The 21,262-nt window shown below is 39.1% G+C and overlaps 1 protein-coding gene and 1 long non-coding RNA gene across 8 annotated transcripts in view; one reads left to right on the top strand and one right to left on the bottom strand.

Annotated features, from left to right (window-relative positions):
* The window catches only part of LOC127420344 (uncharacterized), a 60,072-nt gene extending 50,391 nt beyond the window's left edge, over positions 1 to 9,681 (bottom strand). For 2 of the 4 annotated variants that reach the window (XR_007893796.1, XR_007893795.1), the window contains exons 1-2: positions 8,480 to 8,597; positions 2,039 to 2,386 (exon numbers count right to left, since the gene is read on the bottom strand). This is a non-coding gene — a long non-coding RNA (uncharacterized LOC127420344). Of the gene's footprint in view, positions 1 to 2,038; positions 2,528 to 8,479; positions 8,598 to 9,604 lie in introns of those variants that run through there. The other 2 variants (XR_007893797.1, XR_007893798.1) reach the window with 2 other exon arrangements.
* The window catches only part of LOC127420299 (cyclin-dependent kinase-like 5), a 73,612-nt gene extending 52,389 nt beyond the window's left edge, over positions 1 to 21,223 (top strand). For 2 of the 4 annotated variants that reach the window (XM_051662483.1, XM_051662482.1), the window contains 12 exons: positions 413 to 503; positions 1,640 to 1,829; positions 2,072 to 2,152; positions 4,232 to 4,395; positions 5,132 to 6,188; positions 8,016 to 8,117; positions 8,335 to 8,440; positions 8,615 to 8,708; positions 8,858 to 8,963; positions 9,731 to 9,853; positions 14,572 to 14,766; positions 14,889 to 21,223. In XM_051662483.1, the coding sequence (XP_051518443.1) occupies positions 413 to 503; positions 1,640 to 1,829; positions 2,072 to 2,152; positions 4,232 to 4,395; positions 5,132 to 6,188; positions 8,016 to 8,117; positions 8,335 to 8,440; positions 8,615 to 8,708; positions 8,858 to 8,963; positions 9,731 to 9,853; positions 14,572 to 14,766; positions 14,889 to 15,224 (2,645 nt within the window). In that variant the 3' untranslated portion in view covers positions 15,225 to 21,223. The remainder of the gene's footprint in view (positions 1 to 412; positions 504 to 1,639; positions 1,830 to 2,071; positions 2,153 to 4,231; positions 4,396 to 5,131; positions 6,189 to 8,015; positions 8,118 to 8,334; positions 8,441 to 8,614; positions 8,709 to 8,857; positions 8,964 to 9,730; positions 9,854 to 14,571; positions 14,767 to 14,888) is intronic. The other 2 variants (XM_051662485.1, XM_051662484.1) reach the window with 2 other exon arrangements.
* Positions 21,224 to 21,262: the final 39 nt, after the last annotated feature.

The raw sequence follows: 21,262 nt of genomic DNA, 5'->3' as shown, positions 1-21,262 counted from the left end.
ATCTCCAAACAGCAAATGCAGGAACTGAGTTTAGACTTTGCACTAAAATAGACATGGTTCTGAAATGTCTTAGCTCAGTGACCTATTTCCCAGGAAAATAGCAAATTGCAATTTGCACCACTTCATTAACAGACAATACACCCACAGTTTGTGCACATACACCCACAGATAGTGCAAATACTTCCACCCATGCCCACTTGCGCTTTGCGCTGGCATGAAAATCGCACTTAGAATTAGTGCTCTCACAAACATTAGATAAGATATAGTCTTAATAGTCGTTACGGTTGCGCTGAGCCTAGCGCGGTCATGAAAATAGAGCCCATAATCTTAAAATGTTAATTCAGCAAGGTGAATCTGTCTAGATCGCTCATATTTGGTCATAGGTTTTGATATTGTGTGGTTTCTCTCGTAGGTTTTGCTCGGAATCTCTCGGAGAGCATTGATGCAAATTACACTGAGTACGTGGCGACCAGATGGTACCGTTCACCAGAACTGCTGCTGGGGTGAGTGTGTATATATATATATATATATATATATATATATATACAGTACTGTGCAAAAGTCTTAGGCACATAAGATGTTTCACAAAAGCATTTGTCTTAAGATGGTTATGTATATAATCAACTTTAGTGTGTCAATAGGAAATATAAATGTTAGACTCCCAAACATTACATTTGCAAACAGAAAAGATAAGAACAGAAGAACAGGGAGCCCTGCAACAGATGTCATGGCCCCCACATTGCCCCCCACTGAACATCGTGTCAGTCTGAGATTACATAAAGAGATAGAAGCAATTGAGACAGCCTAACTAGATAGAAGAACTGTGGTGAATTTTCCAAGAAGCTTGGGACATCCTATCTGCCAACAACCAAGAAAAACTGTGTCCAGGTGACCTAGGAGAATTGGTGCTGTTTTAAAGGCAAAGGTGGTCACACCGAATATTGATTTAGATTTTTTATGTTTACTGGACTTTGTATGACATTAAGTGATAAATGAAAACTATTTATGGCATTATTTTTTAAGAAATCCTCACTATGCAACATTTTTCACAAGTGCCTAAAACTTTTGCACAGTACTGTATTTTTTGATTTTCCTATGATGTCGAGCAAAGAGGCACTGAGTTTGAAGGTAGGCCTTAAAATACATCCACAGGTACACCTCCAATTCAGTACACCTCCTATCAGAAGCTAATTGTCTAAAGCTTGACATCATTTTCTGGAATTTTCTAAGCTGCTTAAAGGCACAGTTAACTTAGTGAACATAAACTTCTGACCCACTGGAATTGTGATATAGTCAATTAAAAGTGAAACAATCTGTTTGTAAACAATTGTTGGAAAAATTACTCGTGTCATGCACAAAGTAGATGTCCTAAACGACTTGCCAAAACTAGAGTTTGCTAATATGAAATCTGTGGAGTGGTTAAAAAATGAGTTTTAATGACTTCAACTTAAGTGTATGTAAACTTCTGACTTCAACTGTATATATGAGAGATTAGAACAGTTATATTTCCATAGTTTTGATGCTCAATACTCTATTCTAGTGGTTAAAGATTTAATCTGGTAATTGAAAGGTTGTAGGTACAAATCCCACAAGGGTAGATTCACTATCACGATAGACTTTCTCTCTGTCTCTCTTTCAGGGCTCCGTACGGTAAAGCGGTGGACATGTGGTCAGTCGGGTGTATTCTGGGAGAGTTGAGTGACGGTCAGCCTTTATTTCCGGGTGAGAGCGAGATCGACCAGCTCTTCACTATCCAGAAGGTTTTAGGACCACTGCCACCTGAACAGATGAAACTATTCTACAATAATCCGCGATTTCATGGGCTACGGGTCAGTCTGCCTCTCTCTGCCTCTCAAACCAACACTTTGAATAATGAGTGTGAATATTTAGATGGTCACATATGGATATGGGTTTTCTAAAATCACATTTTTGACAGTACCCAGTTTTAGTTTTTGTAAGCCAGTTTTGTTGTAAACTATTTGGGCTGTTTGTTATGGTAAGCACCAATCAGATAAAGAGATTTTTTTTTTTTTTTTACCTGTCTCTGCTGATTTTGTGTGTGCGTGTGTAGTTTCCCTCAGTAAGTCATCCCCAGACTCTGGAGAGGAGATATCTTGGAATCATCAGCCCTGTCTTGCTTGACCTCATGAAGGTAAGAGACACGTGTGTGTTTGTCCAGTTTTAGTGTTTTTGTGTGGACAAAATGTCAGCAATGTTAATAAAATCCTTCACGTCAATAGTTCCACATGAAAAACTAGGCCAGGGTGTTCTGGGTGATTTTTGGTCTCTGTGATATCCTGATCTCTCAGTATCTTGGGTCCCTCCTTCATTGTAAGTCATTTTTCGTCTGCCAGGTGAAATTCATAAAGCCGCCTTTTCACTGCATCTGACAAACAACAGATGATAGATCGGAAGTCATTCATTTCCATCAGTAGAGCATTCAGAATACAAAAATGAAGTAACTGTCTTCACAGCGCAGATGCGCGCTGAGCAGTGTTGTCAGGGTTTCATGCATAATTTGGCTTATCTGAAAACACAATCATGGGTTAAAATTATAGCATCGCGGGTTGGGGTTTTTGGGATACTTTAAAAACGGACCGCGGTCACCAAAAGGTTTTAATGGTAGACACTAAATAATGAAATCTTATTCATGTATTCATTTATAATGATTCTGGTATTGAAAATCTGGCAACCGCACCAGAATGTTGATGACTTAATCAGCACGCTGTCAGCTGGTCACCAGAATCAACAGAGCCAGCAACATTTTTACACAAATATTACATTTGAGCGCATGATACATTGTTTCCTGCGATTGTAATTGCTGTGTAAATTCATTTACACCGATCAGCCACAACATTAAACCCACCTTCCTAATATTGTGTAGGTCCCCCTCGTGCCGCCAAAACAGCGCCAACTATTCTTCTCACTATCTCATACGAAGTGATTCACCAAAAAATTTAAAATTGCCAATTAAAATCAAAGGAGTAAAATAATCAAAAGCAACCAAAAATAAAAGTGTCAGTAATAAAAGTAGAAAATACATGCATTGTCACAGGATCTCACTATGTTGTTTGTTTAATTTCTGCAAGTGGCATCCAGCTATCATCTCGAAATTAAGGTAAATTTGCCTTTCGTATCCGTTTTCGTGTCGAAATATATAATTAATACAAAAATAGTTGAAAATTAAAAATGCCATTCTGAACATTCACAAACAACCCTGCTTGGTAGCTACAATGTCACAGCTAGGGGCAATTGGGTCTTGGAGGTACAGGTAGCATTTCTTTATGTTTTGGAAAGTGAAAAATACATTGTAGTTGACCGCAAACTACCTTCTGTTTGCCTTCTGCATTCCATGAAGCATCCAACTCCACATATAACCTTAAGAATCATCTCAAGGTAGTGCTAAATTCATGAAATTTGCTGTTTCTGTTTAGAAAATGAAATCTGAAATCACTTAGATGTTAATAGCCGAGATGTAGTGGTTCAGATAAGATAATAATTAAATATCACCCAGTCATCCATCCACCCTTCTAAAACCATCAAAAATGTCATGTTAGAACAAATTTAACTGTGTTTGGTCATTTTACATGTCAGTCAAACAGTGTCTTCCTGTCTAAGTGGGCGATCCTTGACCAGAATAACCTAAAAATTGGACCAGACTTTATGCTAATAGTCAAAAGTCTTGCTAGCTACACGAGACTAGACATAACCTACAAAATCCACCTTATTTGTATGCTTTTGAAATTTTTGTATTTTTCATATTCTGTTTGGCAATCAAAATAAGCAGAGAGAGAAAGAGGGAGTATAAAACAGTCAACATGTTGCTGTTGTTAGAGGTTAACACAGCTGGTCTGTGCTTACGCTAATGAACGTGACTCATAGTCACTTCTGCTCTTCATTAGGTGAAGGTGACATATCATCACCACCATAATTGCGTGCTAATTATACTTGCAGCACAGTGATTTCCTAATTTCTGCACTCGAATTAGACACAAGCCCCCTGCTGCAAATAATTCTGACAAAACTCCAATATTTGCATAAAAAAAGTTTATTTTTAGGAACAATAAAAATGTTTGTATAGTAACATTATTTTCATGACAATTAATAACATTAAACCCCCAAATTCTCATTACTGTAATGCAAAAAAAAAAAAATTTTTTTCATGATATTCACCTGTTAAGACTGTCTACTAGGAGTCTTAATGTCAGTTTGGCTTTTGTTTGCATTTTCAGAACCTGTTATTGTTAAATCCGAATGAACGCTTCCTGACAGAGCAGAGTCTGAATCACCACGCCTTCCAGACCAAGCGCCTGACGGAGCGACCCGGCCCGCTTACACCCACACCTGTCCGCTCCTCCAAAAGAAAACCTCTTATTGACAACAGCGCCCCCAGCAGGTATTTCATAGTGTTGAGTCATTGGGAAAGAGCTTGGCTAATTTTTTTTTTAAATAGAATGTGAAACAGTTCGCAATACGCAACAATAAACATTTCAAACAGTAGTATGTTATATTGTTGTCAAATAACCTCATTACGGGGGCCTGGGTATTTAGCAAGCAAAGACACTGACTACCACCCCTGGAGTAGCAAGTTCGAATTTAGGGTGTGCTTATTGTCTCCAGCCTGGCTTAGCTTCCTCGTGGTCACTATATGGTGGTTCTCGCTTTCGGTGGGGCGCCTGGTGAGTTGATCGAAGATGCCGCGGTGAATAGTGTGTGCCTCCATAGATGCGTGGGCTGACTCACAGAAGTGGAGGCAACTGAGATTCGTCCTCTGCCACCCGGAATGAGGCGAGCAACTGCTCCACAATGAGGAAATAAACAGAATTGGGAATTAGGCATGCCAAATTGGGGAGAAAAGGGGAGAAAATCACCCTCAAAAAATGACCTCATTACGTTCATGTTTAATCCAGCCAGATATCATATGTTTATATGAGGTTATTTTGCAGTTTAAATCCAATTTTGGGTAAAGATGTTGTTTGGCACTCTAATCAAATAATGAGCTAAGAAAGATGTTACAAATCACAATTGATATCGCTTCCTGTTAATTCATTGTTCATTTGTCACAAGAAAAAATTCTAATTTACATGGAAGAGCAATTATCGATTGTCGATTTATCATTTGTGTTTATTTAGGGGCCATGGGGTAAAGAGTTCAGGTCACCATCACTCCAGTAGTCGCGACTGCTCCAGTCTGCCTCGCCATGGTCACGAAGACCTTCATCCGCCCAGCACCGAGGCATTCTTGAATGGGTCTGTACTGAGCGCCAACAGCCTGAGTCCAGTTATGCATCCCAAATCCTTTCAACCACTCAACCGCTCTGCATCATGCGGTAAAGACCTGGCGACCCTGCAACATGCCAAGGAGGCCAAATCTAAAGTCAGCGACTTTGACTTTGGAAAGCCAACGGATGGCCCTGGACCGAAATACCTGAAATCAAACACACCTCGTTCCCAAAACCGCCACTCCTTCGTGGAGGGCAAGACTAGTACGTTGACAGGTGACAAGGAGAAACACAGTCGTCACGGTTATGGCGACTCATCTGCGACATCGTCCTCAGGTGGGAAGGGGTCGTCGTACCTGAGTATGTCGAAAAGTCACGGCATGCTCAGTGACACTAAATCCGTGAGCAACCTCAGCGACATGCGCCTGCATCCTGACGAAACTGGTGGATCACCGCGATACTTCCCCAGCAGTTGCCTAGACCTCAACATGAACTTGAACTTGCCGACGCCAGGCAGTCCATCGCTACAACACAGCGACCGCTCCGGCCTCAGTCCTGCCGTGGGGCGTCGCAGTAAACTGGAGCGTGATGGAAGTGCAGTGGAGTCATCTGTCCGCCGATCCTCGACGCGGCAAAAGAGCCAACAGCAAAATGACGGTAATGCAACTGATGGGCTTGACCCTGGAGGTGGAGGAGGTATTTCTATCTCGTCGCCCCATGAGTTCCCCTACATCGTGGGCTACACCAGCCCGTTCTCCTCCCAACAGCGGCCGCACAGACATTCTATGTATGTGAAGCGGGAACGGGGGCGACCCCACGGAGGTGAGGGGGGTGGGTTAACAGTAGGACAGGGGATGTCCACCAGGGCCAGCAGTCTGCAACTCTTGACACCTCAGTTGCAGCATCGGACTTTGCCAAGACAACTGGGCAGCTCTGTTTCACGGGATGCGGGATTAGACGACATCAGGGTCAGTCCAAACCCCTTTTCCAGTCATTCTGTCTGTCCCCCGTTTTGTTGCTTGCTCAGAGTATTGCAGCGTGCTTTATGATGTCTGTGAGTGGTGTGATGTGTGTAGAGTGTGTCTGGATGAGCTCAGGATATTTGGATTGTAAGTGTTACAACAGTTCCAAAACCATAGTGAGTTGCCTCACTGCCCCGCTGAAAAGACAAGCACACAGTAGGATGTCACCAGTATATGTTATGTTTTGGATGCTGGTCTTTAGCATGAGGTGCAATACGGTATTCTGTTGTCCCCATTAGGCTTCTAGGCTTGTTCAAGCAAGACATTTCTGTTTTACTTGTGTCCAGTGAAACCAGCACCAAGCCAGTACTAACCAGCTTAAACCAGCCATGACCATTATGGAAACCCATGCTGTTCTAAACTGTTCTTTTACGTACTCTGTATACATAAGCAGCTCTCTTCTATAGGCCGAAACATACTCTATGCAAGTACGTGAACACAAAGGCTTCAAGCTACGAAAGCTCGATTTCTTGTTGTTGCATTCCAAAATGTGTCAGACCGCAATTGATAACGCAACACAAGGACGTGTTGGATTCTCAATGTTGTCACAAGGGACACGAGTGGACATTAGTTTGAACTGTCTGCTTCTGCTGTGCGTTTCTCTTTCAAGTACTACTGTCATGGCGAAGCAAGAGAAAAAGTGTTTTAAGAGAAAATTGCTGACCAAGTAAGTTAAAGTCAATATATTTAAAGCAATTTACCAGAATAATAGCAACGCATCCAATTTAACGGCACAAACCTTTGAAGGCAACTCTATTGCCCCCTTGAATACTGGGGTTTGTTATCGCCATAGTAACGCAAAAATGCTAAATTCAACCGACCGCGGGTTGGCCAAGTGCTCAAATTTGTGTAAGCATGCTTGAGTAAACTATGTTTCCAGCCTAAGGTATGCTACTTTAGAAGTTTATGGAACCTCAATAAGTGACTGATTTGAAATACTACACATAGGCAGCAATGGCAGTAAGTCACTCGTACGCACCGCACACATAGTGCTCCTCACATTAAGCAAACAAGAAACTCGACTAAGGTTTAGCATTGATTCCAGTAGAGAATATTAGCATGTTGCTAAGCTAACCAAATGATACTCTAATAGGCACAAAAATACAGAGAACAGCACTTGTGTGTTCTGTGCAGTTTTTGTTACTAGATTAGAATATAGAGTTTTTAGCTTAGCAACATGCTAACGTCCGTCTGCTGGAACGTTTGGAACGCAGAAGTGCACTATTGCAGAGTATACTTCTATAGAGGCGCAGTGAATGGGAGAACACAGCAAATATTGTTTTTGCATTCCCATTTGATCCATCAGCGAAAGAAAATTCCATCATTCCTTTCCACAACTTCCCAAAAGATGAATAAAGTGGATAGAGATGGATTACGACAGTCAGAAGCTGCTATTTAAATTTACATTTTAGAAATGTGCTATATTTTCGCTGCTAAATGTGTCACAGTCTGTGAAAAGGGTCTGTACTTTCCAGCAATGAATAAAATATATATTTATAATCAACATAGATATCCACAGCATGGATATAGTCATCTTGGATAGAAAATGTAATTGAGCTGGTCACAATGCATTCTAGGATTGCTTTCTCTGTGAAGGATATGTTTACTGCCTTAGATTTGGACCAATATAATGTATCTTCTAAGGCATAATTTTGTAACTTTCTTTTTTCATACAGTACCTAAGGTTAGGCAGCTCACTAGAGTTTGTGAGTGTTGGTATGAATGTATGCTGGGAGCTTTATGCCTCACTTGCTCTCATCTCTCCATGCACAGAGCGACCCCACGGCCGCTGAGGTCAGCCACACTCAACCTTTAATCCGGGAGTCCACACGGGAAAACACAGCTGCCTTTCACACACCACGGCAAAAAAGCGAGGTCCGCTCATCCTGCTTTCTCTTTTCTTTCACTCTATCTCTGTCTTCCTCTTTCTGCTTGCATTTGTTTGCTTTTCAGTTTGGTTTCTTTTTGTTTGGAGTGCACGTAGATCTTGCAGAGGGGAAGCTAAAAATAATTGTTTTAGGAAGCGTATGGTATCAAATACTATTGTCCAGTCTGTGTGTTGTAGGTATGTATGTCTGTGTATATATTGCAGGGAGGTGTGTATCATGAACAGCTTGTGGATGACAATGGATCAGCCAAAGAGAACCGCATGATGTACAGCGAATCTGTTCCACGCCGTGTCGGGAGCTTCTACAGAGGTCAGTTTAATCACACACACACACAGATCATTTACTCACCATCATGCCACTCCAAATCTGTATGACTTTCTTTCTTCCGTGGAACACAAAAGGAGATGTTTTGAAGAATGTTCGGGAAGGATTATTGGCACTCTATACCAAAACTCAACATGTTAGTTTTTCTGTGTTCTTCAGTGCCGTCGCCCAGACCTGATAACTCCTTCCTAGAAAGTTCAGGGGTCACAATGGACAGCAGCCACAACATACACCAACAACCCTATGACCCCTGGTGAGGACACCACACTTTATACACACACTTGTATGTACAGTATTTTTCAAATGTTAATACCATAACTACTGTTGTATGTATGGTTACTATGGAGCATCAGCTTTATTATCAGCTTCCTGTAAGTTTGACCTCAGAACTTATTTTATAAGGGCGGGGTCTGAGCCGCTGGATATGGGTCCACCAGAACCGTCCAAAGAGAAGGAGAAACATGGATTCTTCAGATCCATGAAGAAAAAGAAAAAGAAGACACAAATTGTGAGTCTGTGTGTGTCTGTAGAGTGTGTGTTTTTATATATTTTATGTTGTACAGTTTTGTGTATCATACACATATTTCCTGCAAGTGTGCGTGAGAGACTAGAGGTCTGTATGTGCATTAAGTTAAAGCCCAAATCAGGCCCATAAACGAGACCCGACCAGTAATGCCACATTTTAAGATCGCTCTCGTTTATTTCCTTTCTGAGCAAGCAGACACAGATTTGTCCTCTGACTCCAAGATGAAGCGTGTATGCGTGCAAAAAGAACTCAATTAAATTTAGAAATGAAAATATTTCTTATAATAATTTAAGTAATAATTAAACATCATTATAGAAAATATTTTCAATAATACATTGAAATAAAAATGAATTTAAATACAATTATATAAGATTTCCTAATATAATTTTTAATTACAGTGTATATAATAATTTTACAATCATTTTATAATTCATGTAATCATTTTACAAATCTATAAAATATGTTTTTATAAATATACAGTATGTTTTATCAATAAATATTTAGATAAAAATAAATAATTCTGTATTAATATTTATATATTATTATAAAAATATTATAAAAATATTTCATTCATTACAAACCCAAAGCACATGCAAATCCTAAGATATACATTAAAAACTGACCTGAACACCTATAATTTGTGAATATGTCCTGTTGTTCTTGGGTTTAGTAGTGAGTTGTTAAGGGTGTTTGTTGCACATTGTGAGTGTGTGTTCCTCTCTGTGTGAGTTTTGTCTCTTGTATTGCAGACAGACGCTGGTGACGAGCGAGTTCCTGTCATGAGGAAACCTCTTTTTCCTCTTTGTCTCTCTCAGAGGAGCTTCACGCACAGCTCCTCTGAGAGAAGACACCCTCTAGTGGCCCCACCAATGGTACACATGAGACTTCATACTGTATACGCCATCATGTCTCTAACATGACAAACTAAACCGCTCTTGTTGCATGAATTAACAGGACTAATCGGTTATTTTGAGCGGGGCTGGGTACATGTCTTCTCATTGGTTGCCAGATCTGTGATGATGTTATTTGTTTCCAAAACAATCCAGAAATGACGAGCTAATGAGTTTATTTTTGCATGCTGTGATCAGTTAGATTTGTCCAAACCAGTGTGAAATATAAATATTCAAAACTAACTTCGGTGATGGAATGCTTTTTATCCAGAATCACAGACGTCCTGGATCTGGTGGTGATGATGTTATCACCTGTTAAGGTCAACAGTGATTTTAATGATTTTCCAGTAATAAGGTACAAATTGGTGACTAGTTTTTTTTTAAGCATTAGAAGCACAAATCCCAACTATTGGGTATGTTATATAAACTAACTAGGCTTGGAATCGATGCCGTTTTCATGTATCGATAATCAGAAGAGTTTCCAGATGATTATCGATATATATCAAGATTTGTTTCAGATATAAATTCAGTTACTAGTATGTCTTTTAGTGGTTTGACAGCTTGAATGAAAGACCTATTCAATTCTACATACAGGGAAATTGCATAATACACTTTTCTAATTGTTCAGTTTGCGCAGTTACACCAGTTTCATACACTAACATGCAAACTCATCAACGTCAGTTTGTTCATTCTTGAAGTGCAAAAACCTTTGTAACTTTGGACTGCCATCAGCTCAAAATGTGTGTGTGATATCTGACTGGCTTCAGTAAATGTTATGTCGCCCCCTTGTGGTCTCCCAAAGCTATTACGTCAGACTACACTGCATGGAAGGCAACTGGCAGTGAATTGAAAACCTTACAAATTAGGCTCCTAATTTGAATGTTGTCTGATGTTAATATATCGATGCCTCAAAAACGTATCGATAAAATTATGTGCCGATCAGTAATCGATATATCGATATTTTGTGACATCCCTTAAACTAACATATCGAACATAAAATTAATCAGGCATGAAAAGTGTCTAGTTAATAACACAAAACTGTATACGTTTATCAGTTACTACAAACAACATTTTTACCAAACTAGCTAGTTCGTAAGAAAGTATTTTGAACTATATTTAGATGTCACAAATTTTGGTCACAGGTTTGCAAAAATGGCAAACATCATATAAAATTAATTGAAAATAAAACCATTCATAAAATATTTACAGTCATAAGAAAAAGTATGTGAACCCTTTGGAATTAGCTGGATTTCTGCATTAATTGGTCATAAAATGTGATCTCATCTTCATCAAAGTCACAAGTATAGATGAACACAGTGTGTTTTAATCTTAATCTAACAACACAAAAACAGTTATAATGTTTCATTTCTTTTTTGAACACATCCCATTAAACATTCACAGTGCTGTAGAAAAAGTAAGTGAACCCTTGGATTTAATAACTGGTCGATCCTCCTTTGGCAACAATAACCTCAACCAAGTGTTTCCGGTAGCTGTGGATTAGACCTGCACAACATTTAGAAGGATTTTTGGACCATTCTTCCTTACAGAACTGTTTCAGCTCAGCCATATTCTTAGGATATCTGGTGTGAACGGCTCTCTTGAGGTCATTCCACAGCATCTCTATTGGGTTAAGGTCTGGGCTCTGACTGGGCCACTCCATTTTTTTTGAAGCCATTCTGTAGTGGATTTACTTCGATGTTTAGGGTCATTGTCCTGACTGCACCACCCAACTTCTACTGAACTTCAGCTGGCGAACAGCAACCCTGATATTATCCTGTAGGATGTCTTGATAAACTTGGGAATTCATTTTTCCCTCGATGATGGCAAGTGGTCCAGGCCCCGAAGCAGCAAAGCAGCCCCAAATTATGATGCTCCCTCCACCGTACTTCACCGTTGGGATGATGTTTTCATGTTGGTATGCGGTGCCCTTTTTACATCATATGTAGTGCTGTGTGTTCTTCACAAACAACTCAACCTTAGTTTCATCAGTCCACAAAACATTTTCCCAGTAGCGTTGTGGTGTCACTGTGGTCTTTGGCAAACTTCAGGCATGCAGCAGTGTTTATGTTGGAAAGCAGCGGCTTCCTTCGTGGTGTCCTGCCATTGTTTAATGTTTTCCGTATAGTAGTCTCATGAACAGAGATGTTAACCAGTTCCAGTGATTCCTTCAATTCTTTATCTGTCACTCTAGGGTTCTTTTTTACCTCATTGAGCATTCTGTGGTGTGCCCTTTGAGTCATCTTGGCTGGACGACCACTTCTAGTGAGAGCACCCACAGTACTAAATCATCTCCATTTATAGACAGTTTGTCTAACTGTGGACAGATGAATATCTCATCTCTTTGAGATAACTTTGTAACCCTTTCCAGCTTTATGCAAAGCAGCAATTCTTGAATCTCTTTTGTGTGAGGCATGGTCCACGTCAGCAGATGCTTCTTGTGAATAGCAAACTCAAAATGTTTGACTACTTTTTCCTAAGTCAAAGTAGTTCTAACCCACACCTCCAATCTCGTTTTATTAATTGGTTGCCAGGTTTGCTAACTCCTGACTCTAATTAGCTTTTGTTAACATCATAAGCCTAGGGGTTGACATACTTTTTCCAGCCTACACTGTGAATGTTTGATGTATTCAATATGTACAAGAACAATACAATAATTTGTGTTTTATTACTTAAAACAGATTGTGTTTGTTCATTATTGCAACTTCAATCCAAATCAAACACATTTATACATAAATGCAGGTAATTCAAAGGGTTCACATACTTGAAGGTGGTGGACACAAAGGATTTAATGAAGGTTTTTCCATTTCACCATTTGATGAAGAAAAAAACGGACCCACTTTATATTAGGTCTCTTTAACTACTATGTACTTAAGAATTTGATACAATGTACTTATAATGTACATACATGTTTATGCATTGTACTTACTCCTGCATTAAATTACATCTGTAGTTACACTGATAACCTTACCCCTAACCCTAACCCTACCTTAACCTAATCTAAACCTTAACTCCATCCCCTACTCCTAACCTTGCTTCTAAACCTACCTGTATCTGAACCTCAGTAGCAGCTAGGGCTGGGCGATATATCAAATATTAACGATATAATCAAGATAATTTTGCTGACGATGTAAAATTGACCAATATCGTGAATATCGCGATGATTTAAATGTGCTTTCATTTGGCCATTAAGTTTCATAAAGTGCATCAGTAGACTAATTTCACGATCCTTCAGGGTTGCGCAATTAATCAAAATATCATCAAAATGGCAAGTTGGTCATATGTGATTATTAATCCACAAAAGGCTGTGATTTAAAGATAGATAAACATGGTCTGTGTGTGATTCAGAACAAACCAGTGATGTGCTGATCTGTGTGCATGGCAGCGATCTCAGATCAGTTCACGTGCATTGTGAAATCAAAGTAATGCAGGTTCAAGCATTCGCGTAAATCTAAACATTAGCAACCGCAACAAGATATTATACAAATCTACAAACGTGGCATCCTATAACAGAAAAGGAGATGATTACAGCATTTCAGGAAATTTTGAACATTATAAACTGTCAAATACACATTGCCTTTTCTGTCACAATGGGAGAATTCCAATCGAAAGTGATCGTCCCTATGCCCTACTCAATACGAAAGACAGAGCTCTTGATGTGGGCACTCTGAATGGAGCATGGCATCACAATTTAAATGCAGCCTTCATTAAAAGTCTTGTGAAAGGGCCCTTTGAGAAATAATTAACTTTCTTACTTTTGTTTGGAACAAGCTTTCGAGTGGCGTCCCCTTCACGAAGTGCCCTTCAAGGGTGCACATTAATGCCGTTTCGAAAGCGCCCAACAAAAGCTCCTTGTGAAGTTGAAGTAAATACGACAGCACTTTCGGTGTCAAAATAAAAGCCCCAGGTGAAGGTGAAGTAAACAGGACAGAAATATATTACTTTTGTAAAACGTAAATCTAATAATCAGAATAATAATGATAATTCAGATTTATATTATAATAATCAACCTGACGTGTCCCACATTAATAATTTCGTATTATGCAATGTTCAACTGGGGTTTCAAAAATAAGTCAGTGAAGTAGCTTTGCACACCTTGTTCATTCACAAAAACGTATTAGTGAAAATATTTGAAGGATATTTTAAATAATGCTTTTTATTAAGCTACTATGTATCATTTTAAATGAAATATAAATATAAAGTTCATATCAATGAAAATTATTGAATTTCATTCTCCCTTGTGTTTATTTAATGAAAACTAATTATTTTTAGATAGATTTTTATTTAATGTCTTTAAAATATTGGATCTACTTGGCTACAATGGCTGTTTGGATGAAATGATGGTTCCTCTGATTAAAAAACAACTTTTGAGCCATTTTAGAGCAAATACATAATTATCGAGATATATATAGAATATCGTCAATAGGCTGAAAAATATCGAGATATAATTTTTAAAGACATATCGCCCAGCCCTAGTAAAAAGTATATATAGAATACACAATAGACAATACATATATATATATATATACATACATACATACATACATGTAGTTAAAGACAATATAAAGTGAGACTAAAAAAATCCCTATTTTGTACCCTATTCGTGGAAAGTGCCAGTAATAATAATCTCTTCTTTCTGTTATGGCTGTTGACTGTGATACATTATGGGGTGATTGACAGCACAAACACATCTCATTGGGCAGGTGACGAGCGAAGGGCTGGATCAGTCGTTGATGCAGAAATCATCGCGGTCGCACAGTCATCAAGGCAGCAGACATCGCACGCGGAGCAGAGACAGAGAACACAGCCGAGACAGGGAGCAAGGTCGCGACCAAGATCAGGACCGAGAACGCGACACGGACTGGCCCACCGAGAGAACACCTGACACTCACTCACAGGTAACACACCTGCAAATTTATATACCCAACAGGGTTCCCACAGTCAGGAAAAACCTTGAAATATCAGTCATGGCAGTTTCTGTAGTGTATATACATTATTTATCTCTCTGGGTCTCTTTCAGCCTCTCAAGTCTTTGCGGAAACTTCTTCATCTCACCTCCTCCTCCAACCAGACCTCCACAGACCTACATTACCCCCTGCCCCCTCAGTCCTCCTCTAAAAGCAGCAGTTTTGTGGAGTCTCGTGGCCACGGTGGCTCCATGCAGCCCAAAAGCCGCCAGGCTGCATATCCGGGCTCCGGGCCCCTGGAGTCCACCTGGCACTCCACCGCTCTGGGTCGGCCCGAGGGAAACCCGTATTCAGAACAGCTGACCTCCAAATCAGGTCCCAATGGCTTCAGTCGTCACTTTCGCTCACGTTTGCCAAACCTGAACGACCTTAAAGAGACTGCGCTGTAAATCTGACACACAGCGCCCTCTAATGGACCTTTTCTTCTTATACATTAAAGGAATAGTTCACCCAAAATGAAAATTCTATTATCATTTACTCACCCTCATGTCTTTGCAAACCGGTATGATTTTATTTCTTCTGCGTAACACAAAAGATGTAAGGTAGACTGTTAGCTTCAGTCACCATTCACTTTCATTGCATCTGTTTTCCTGACAGTGAAAGCGAATGGTGACTGAAGCTTTCATTCTGCCTAACATCTCTGGTTTGGATGAAAGAAATGAAAGAGAGTAAAGATAATGACAGAATTTTCATTTTTGGGTGAAGTTTACCTTTAAGGTTAGGCCTATATGTCTCAATCTTATTTTTGTTGTTTTTAAGTTTTAATATTTAATAGCACTTCTTATATTACTGTATTTACTGTATGTACTTTATTGGGGGTTTTTTGTTATTGGAAAACTACAGTCTTTAGAAGAAGATTATATATCTACATGTACATGTAAATATATAAATGTATAGCACTGTATGTGCAGGCTTTAGTTTATACTCTGGTTGTAGTATATATTATTTGATTCTGCATAGTAACTCATATTTGGCTAAACAGGTCGAAGGATTAATGTATAGATGACAGTATTTACATTTATTTTATAGCTATAGAATAAGACTACATTTTATTTTATGACTTATTTGAGTAATTTCTGTTTACAATGCCGTGGAAATCAGTAGATATTAAGAGTAATTAACAGTAAGAATGCGTATGTGCGTGATTATATGTAGGTGTGCTTCCCTGATAGCGCACATACGTTGCTGGGATGTTTGCAAAAGAGTGGATCATCTGGAAAGCATTGCATTCTGTTTTAAACGTAATATTTGTATCAATTCTTAAAGGTGCTGTAAGCAGGGGGCCTGGGTAGCTCAGCAAGTAAAGACACTGAATACCACCCCTCGCGAGTTCGAATCCAGGTCATGCTGAGTGACTCCAGCCAGGTCTCCTAAGTAACCAAATTAGCCCGGTGGCTAGGGAGGGTAGAGTCACATGGGGTAACCTCCTCGTGGTCGCTATAATGTGGTTCTCGCTCTCGGTGGGGCGTGTGGTGAGTTGTGCATGGATGCCGTAGAGAATAGCGTGAAGCCTCCATATGCGCTATATCTCCACGGTAATGTGCTCAACAAGCCACGTGATCAGATGCGCAGATTGACGGTCTCAGACGCGGAGGCAACTGAGATTCGTCCTCCGCCACCCGGATTGAGTCACTATGCCACCACGAGGACTTAGAGTGCATTGGGAATTGGGCATTCTAAATTGGGGAGAAAAGTGAAATGCAGAAAATGTTCCAATTACCTGCTAGATATCACTGAAAAAGGTGCCACGAAATATCGCACCTGTTGCTGTGACTGACTCTGTAAACAGCGGAAAAAAATGGAAGCGGTCTTTGGCCAGTAATGATGTCCAATTCGTGAACAAATTGTTTAAATGGCTCGATCGCACCAATTCACTAAGCTTTGGTAGATCACCCAACTGTTACCCAGATAGCAAAATAGCTTTGGGCCGAATTTGGCAACATTTCAGCAGTGAGTTTGGCCCACATACCATGTGGAATTACGGTCTAAGATTGGCCCAAAAGTCACTTGCCGAAACTAAACCAGACTCGCAACAGAAAACTCGACCACAACATTCCTGTGTCCCATTTTCCCAGAAAGCAGCCGTTATTGGGCCACAACTACACCAGAATGCTCCGATGTCAGCTAGATAACAGCCTTAACATTACCTAGCCCCGTATAGAATGTAATATTGTTTATATTTGATCAAATAAGTGGAAAAAAAGACAGAAAAGAAAACTGAAAAGGGAACAATGTTGCTAACAAAGTTGGAAAAATTGATATGATTTATAATTATACAGTATAGTAATAAACACTATATAATCAATATTGGCAGCACTATTGTTAGTGATGTTCTTAAAAATTGCTGTTAACAGTAATGTTGGAACAATAAACAACATTCGTCGATATCTGAATAACCTAATAGTGAAAATACTGTGAAAAACAGCAATTTTAATAAAAACATTTTTTAAAGTTAAATGCTGCGTGGGGACTTCAAAGCACACTTGAGTGATGACTCAGTTGTGAATTGATTTTTGAGCCGGTTAAATTAAACGAACCAGCCTAATGAACCAATTTGCTAAAATGAGTGTCCAGATTCACTGTTTAGCCAATCAGACAACTGTGAGGCGCTTTCTGTCTGTTAGAGGGATAGTTCAAAAATCATAATTCTCTCATCATTTACTCGCCCTCATGTGATGTGTATGACTTTCTTTCTTCTGCTGAGCACAAACGAAGAATTTTAGAAGAATATTTAAGCGCTGTAGGTCCATACAATGCAAGTGGATGGTGATTAGCACTTTAAAGCTCCAAAAAGCACAGACAACTGTAGTAAAAGCAATCCATACTCCAGTGGTTAAATTAATGTCTTCTAAAGTGATACGATCGCTTTGGGTGAGAAACTATGGAGCTAGTTTAATGACAAAAAGATTTGAATTTGAATTTTGTAAATTTGAATTTTAGACGTGGCATTTAACAAAATTGAATTGTTTTTGTGCCGTATTTTATAGATTTGTATTTTTAAACAGGAGATTTTGTGTTCTTTTTTTTAAAGTGAAATTAGATGTAAATATTCAGATTATAAAATGACAGCTGAAGAAGTAATTCAATATTCAATATCGAATTCAATATTATAAAATTTTAAACGCAGAAATTCAGATCTTACAGAAAGTAGGCCAGAGGTCAAGCTTTCGGGTTCCACAGGGAAAAGTAGAGGGATTCAGAAAAGTTGAACGGAGCATTTTGGCCAATAATAAAAAGGCACTAGTTTAATTTTATTTTTTTATCTCCCTTTTCTCCCAATTTGGAATGCCCAGTTCCCACTACTTAGTAGGTCCTCATGGTGGCGCGGTTACTCACCTCAATCCGGGTGGCGGAGGACAAGTCCCAGTTGCCTCCGCTTCTGAGACAGTCAATCCGCGCATCTTATCACGTGACTCGCTGTGCATGACACTGCGGAGACTCACAGCATGTGGAGGCTCATGCTACTCTCCACGATCCACGCACAACTTACCACTCGCCCCATTGAGAGCGAGAACCACTAGTGAGGAGGTTACCCCATGTGACTCTACCCTCCCTAGCAACCGGGCCAATTTGGTTGCTTAGGAGACCTGGCTGGAGTCACTCAGCACACCCTGGATTTGAACTCGCGACTCCAGGGGTGATAGTCAGCGTCAGTACTCACTGAGCTACCCAGGCCCTATTTTATGCCTCCTTAATATTTTTCATTCTTGTTTTTTATCTGCCAGAATGACGGTCAGCATTTGCATTTATCCGTCAATGTTTTAACAAAGAGCTCTGTTTTCTATGCTGTGTTTGAAATAACATCTGCTTGCGATCTCATGTGGATCTTCATCACATAATGAGGCAGAAATATATTATTTATAGCTTTACATGCAATGCTAAATGCTACGCATGCTAACCATTTCTTTAATATACTTTATTCGAATAAAAATACCAGAGACCGCTTAAAGAACATAAATAAATGTCTCACGCGAGGAGAACGCTAACCTAATATTTTAATATAATTTATTTAAATATACAATTTTCGATTTACTTACCTCTGTGCGGTCTATCTTCTCTGTTAGCCTCGAATGGCGACCTCTGCAGCCTCAACCGCGCCAGAAACCTGTAGTAGCTCTGTGATTGGCTAAAATGCTCCGTTCAACGTTTCTGAAACCCTCTACTTTTCCCTGTGGAACCCAGAAGCTTGACCTCTGGCCTACTCTCTGTAAGATCTGAATATTTACAGCTAATTTCACCTCTAAAACATTAAAAATACAAAATCTATAAAAAACGCTACAAAAACAGCTACATTTTGTTAAATGCCACATATCTAAAATTCAAATCTTCTTGTCATTAATCTAGCTCTATAAGAAACAGATCAATATAAAAGCTCTTTTCACTATTATTGTTTACTTCCTGTCGCTCTCAGATGCATGTCCACAACGGGACTCGGTTCCCTCTGCCTCCCGCGTGACGTAAGCACGCTGGCATGTTCAAATGAAAGCAAAACCAGTGAAGGTTGTGAACAGTGTTCTCTTGTAAACAAATCGAGCTGCACTTCCGGTTGTATCTTGTCAGTTCTCTTGTGAACATGCCAGCGTGCTTACGTTACGCTAGAGGCGGAGGGAACCGAATCCCGTTGTGGACAGGCATCAGAGAGCGACCGGAAGTAAACAATTATAGTGAAAAGGACTTAAATATTGATCTGTTACTCATCCAAATCAATCATAGCGCTTTACAAGACATTAATTTAACCACTGGAGACGTATGGATTACTTTTACAATGTTTGTTTGTGCTTTTTGGAGCTTTAAAGTTCTGGTCACCATTCACTTGCATTGTATAGACCTACAGAGCTGAGATATTCTTCTAAAAATCTTCATTTGTGTTCAGAAGAAGAAAGTAAGTCCTACACATCTGGGATGGCATGAGGATGAGTAAATGATGAGAGAATTTTTATTTTTGGGTGAACTATCCCTTTAAACATTCACATCAGTTTGTGGTGAGGGAATGCTAATGTTTTGCTATTTTACTACCGTTGCTTTTCAAAACTAACGTTCTAGTAAAGGTCAGTGTAACTGTTTGAGTTTGCTGACATCAAATTGCATATTTACTTTATTTTCTTACCTGTGACATTGAAAATCATTCATCCATCTGTGATGATAACGGTCTGCAAGCGTCCCTGTGTGCGTGTCTTTGTAGGGTGGGGTTTTGGAAGGAGGGGCGTGTCTAATCCAGTTCCAGAACGGCTGACATCACTTGCAGCACTTATAAACATTGCCAAACATCCTATTCCAAATGAGTAAACACTCTAAAAACTGCATTGTCCACTTTGTATAGACATCTCAAATGCGCTATCTGGGGTTTGTGTGGGTCTTGTGGGGGTTTGTTAGTCTTTAAAAATCACAGCCAGTGAAATTTCTCAAGCCTTAGAAATGAACATTTAAGACAAAACTTTTACCCATACCAAAACAGACTAAATTGTATGAAATGTTATGGCTCCACTTGCTGGCCATCAATATATCCATTGCAAAAAAAAAACTTTTTTTTAATTTTTAAAGCAAAATTAATTTTTACAAAATACACGTTTTCTGATCCCTCAGGTTTAAAGTTCTTTGAACATTGCAAATACAATTTTAAATGCAATATCTAGATATCAGATGCAGAGGCTATGTAGATTGTTAAATGTTTATATTTAGGGAAATAGAGCCAATGTACGTACAAAAGGAAGAGAAATAATAATTTATCAACTTTATGCAATATGTAATTTAACATTCGGAGATAATCCTTCTAAATGCAGAACATATGTCAGTACACAAGATGTCAAACGCCATGATTTCCTAGAAAAATCTGCAGCTGCAGGAAACGTCAATTGCAAATAATATGCATCACATTGCTATGAGGCTTTTATTATAGATATACAACAAATTATCCTCTAATCATCTAGATTACTGAAAATATTGATCATAAACCTGATTAAATAGGTGAATTAGCCACTAATCCACTCCTCCATCACTGTTGTCCATGTGTAAATCAGTTATGCGAAAGCAAAAGAGCTGATGAAATCTAATTAAATATACATTTCTCTCCAAACATTTCATGTCAAAGGAATCAGTTTTGAGTTAAAGGTTTTGAGCCAAAAGTCCAATAACTCAAATACGTGTTTTCATTATTAATGTCTACAAAAGGTCAACATGTGTTTAATAAACTGTATCTTCTTTCCTGCGCAATAATAGTGAAAATGTTTCATAGGTTTTTGTATTTTCAGTCATTTTTGTAATCTTTCTTTGTGCCTAAACAGTAATTGATAAAAATGAATCTATCCTAAAAAATATTTACTGGAGGAAAAGGTGTGACAACTAACCCCGGCCACAACTATTCTTCAAACTGAGAAGAGCTGATGTTGTTACCAGATGGCAAATTGTTATTTAAGTAACCATGAAATAT

This window comes from Myxocyprinus asiaticus, chromosome 29 (genome assembly GCF_019703515.2).
Source record: "Myxocyprinus asiaticus isolate MX2 ecotype Aquarium Trade chromosome 29, UBuf_Myxa_2, whole genome shotgun sequence".
Lineage (NCBI taxonomy): Eukaryota > Metazoa > Chordata > Actinopteri > Cypriniformes > Catostomidae > Myxocyprinus > Myxocyprinus asiaticus.
Note: the sequence above shows the minus strand (reverse complement) of the source record. Positions and strands in the feature narration are given on the sequence as shown.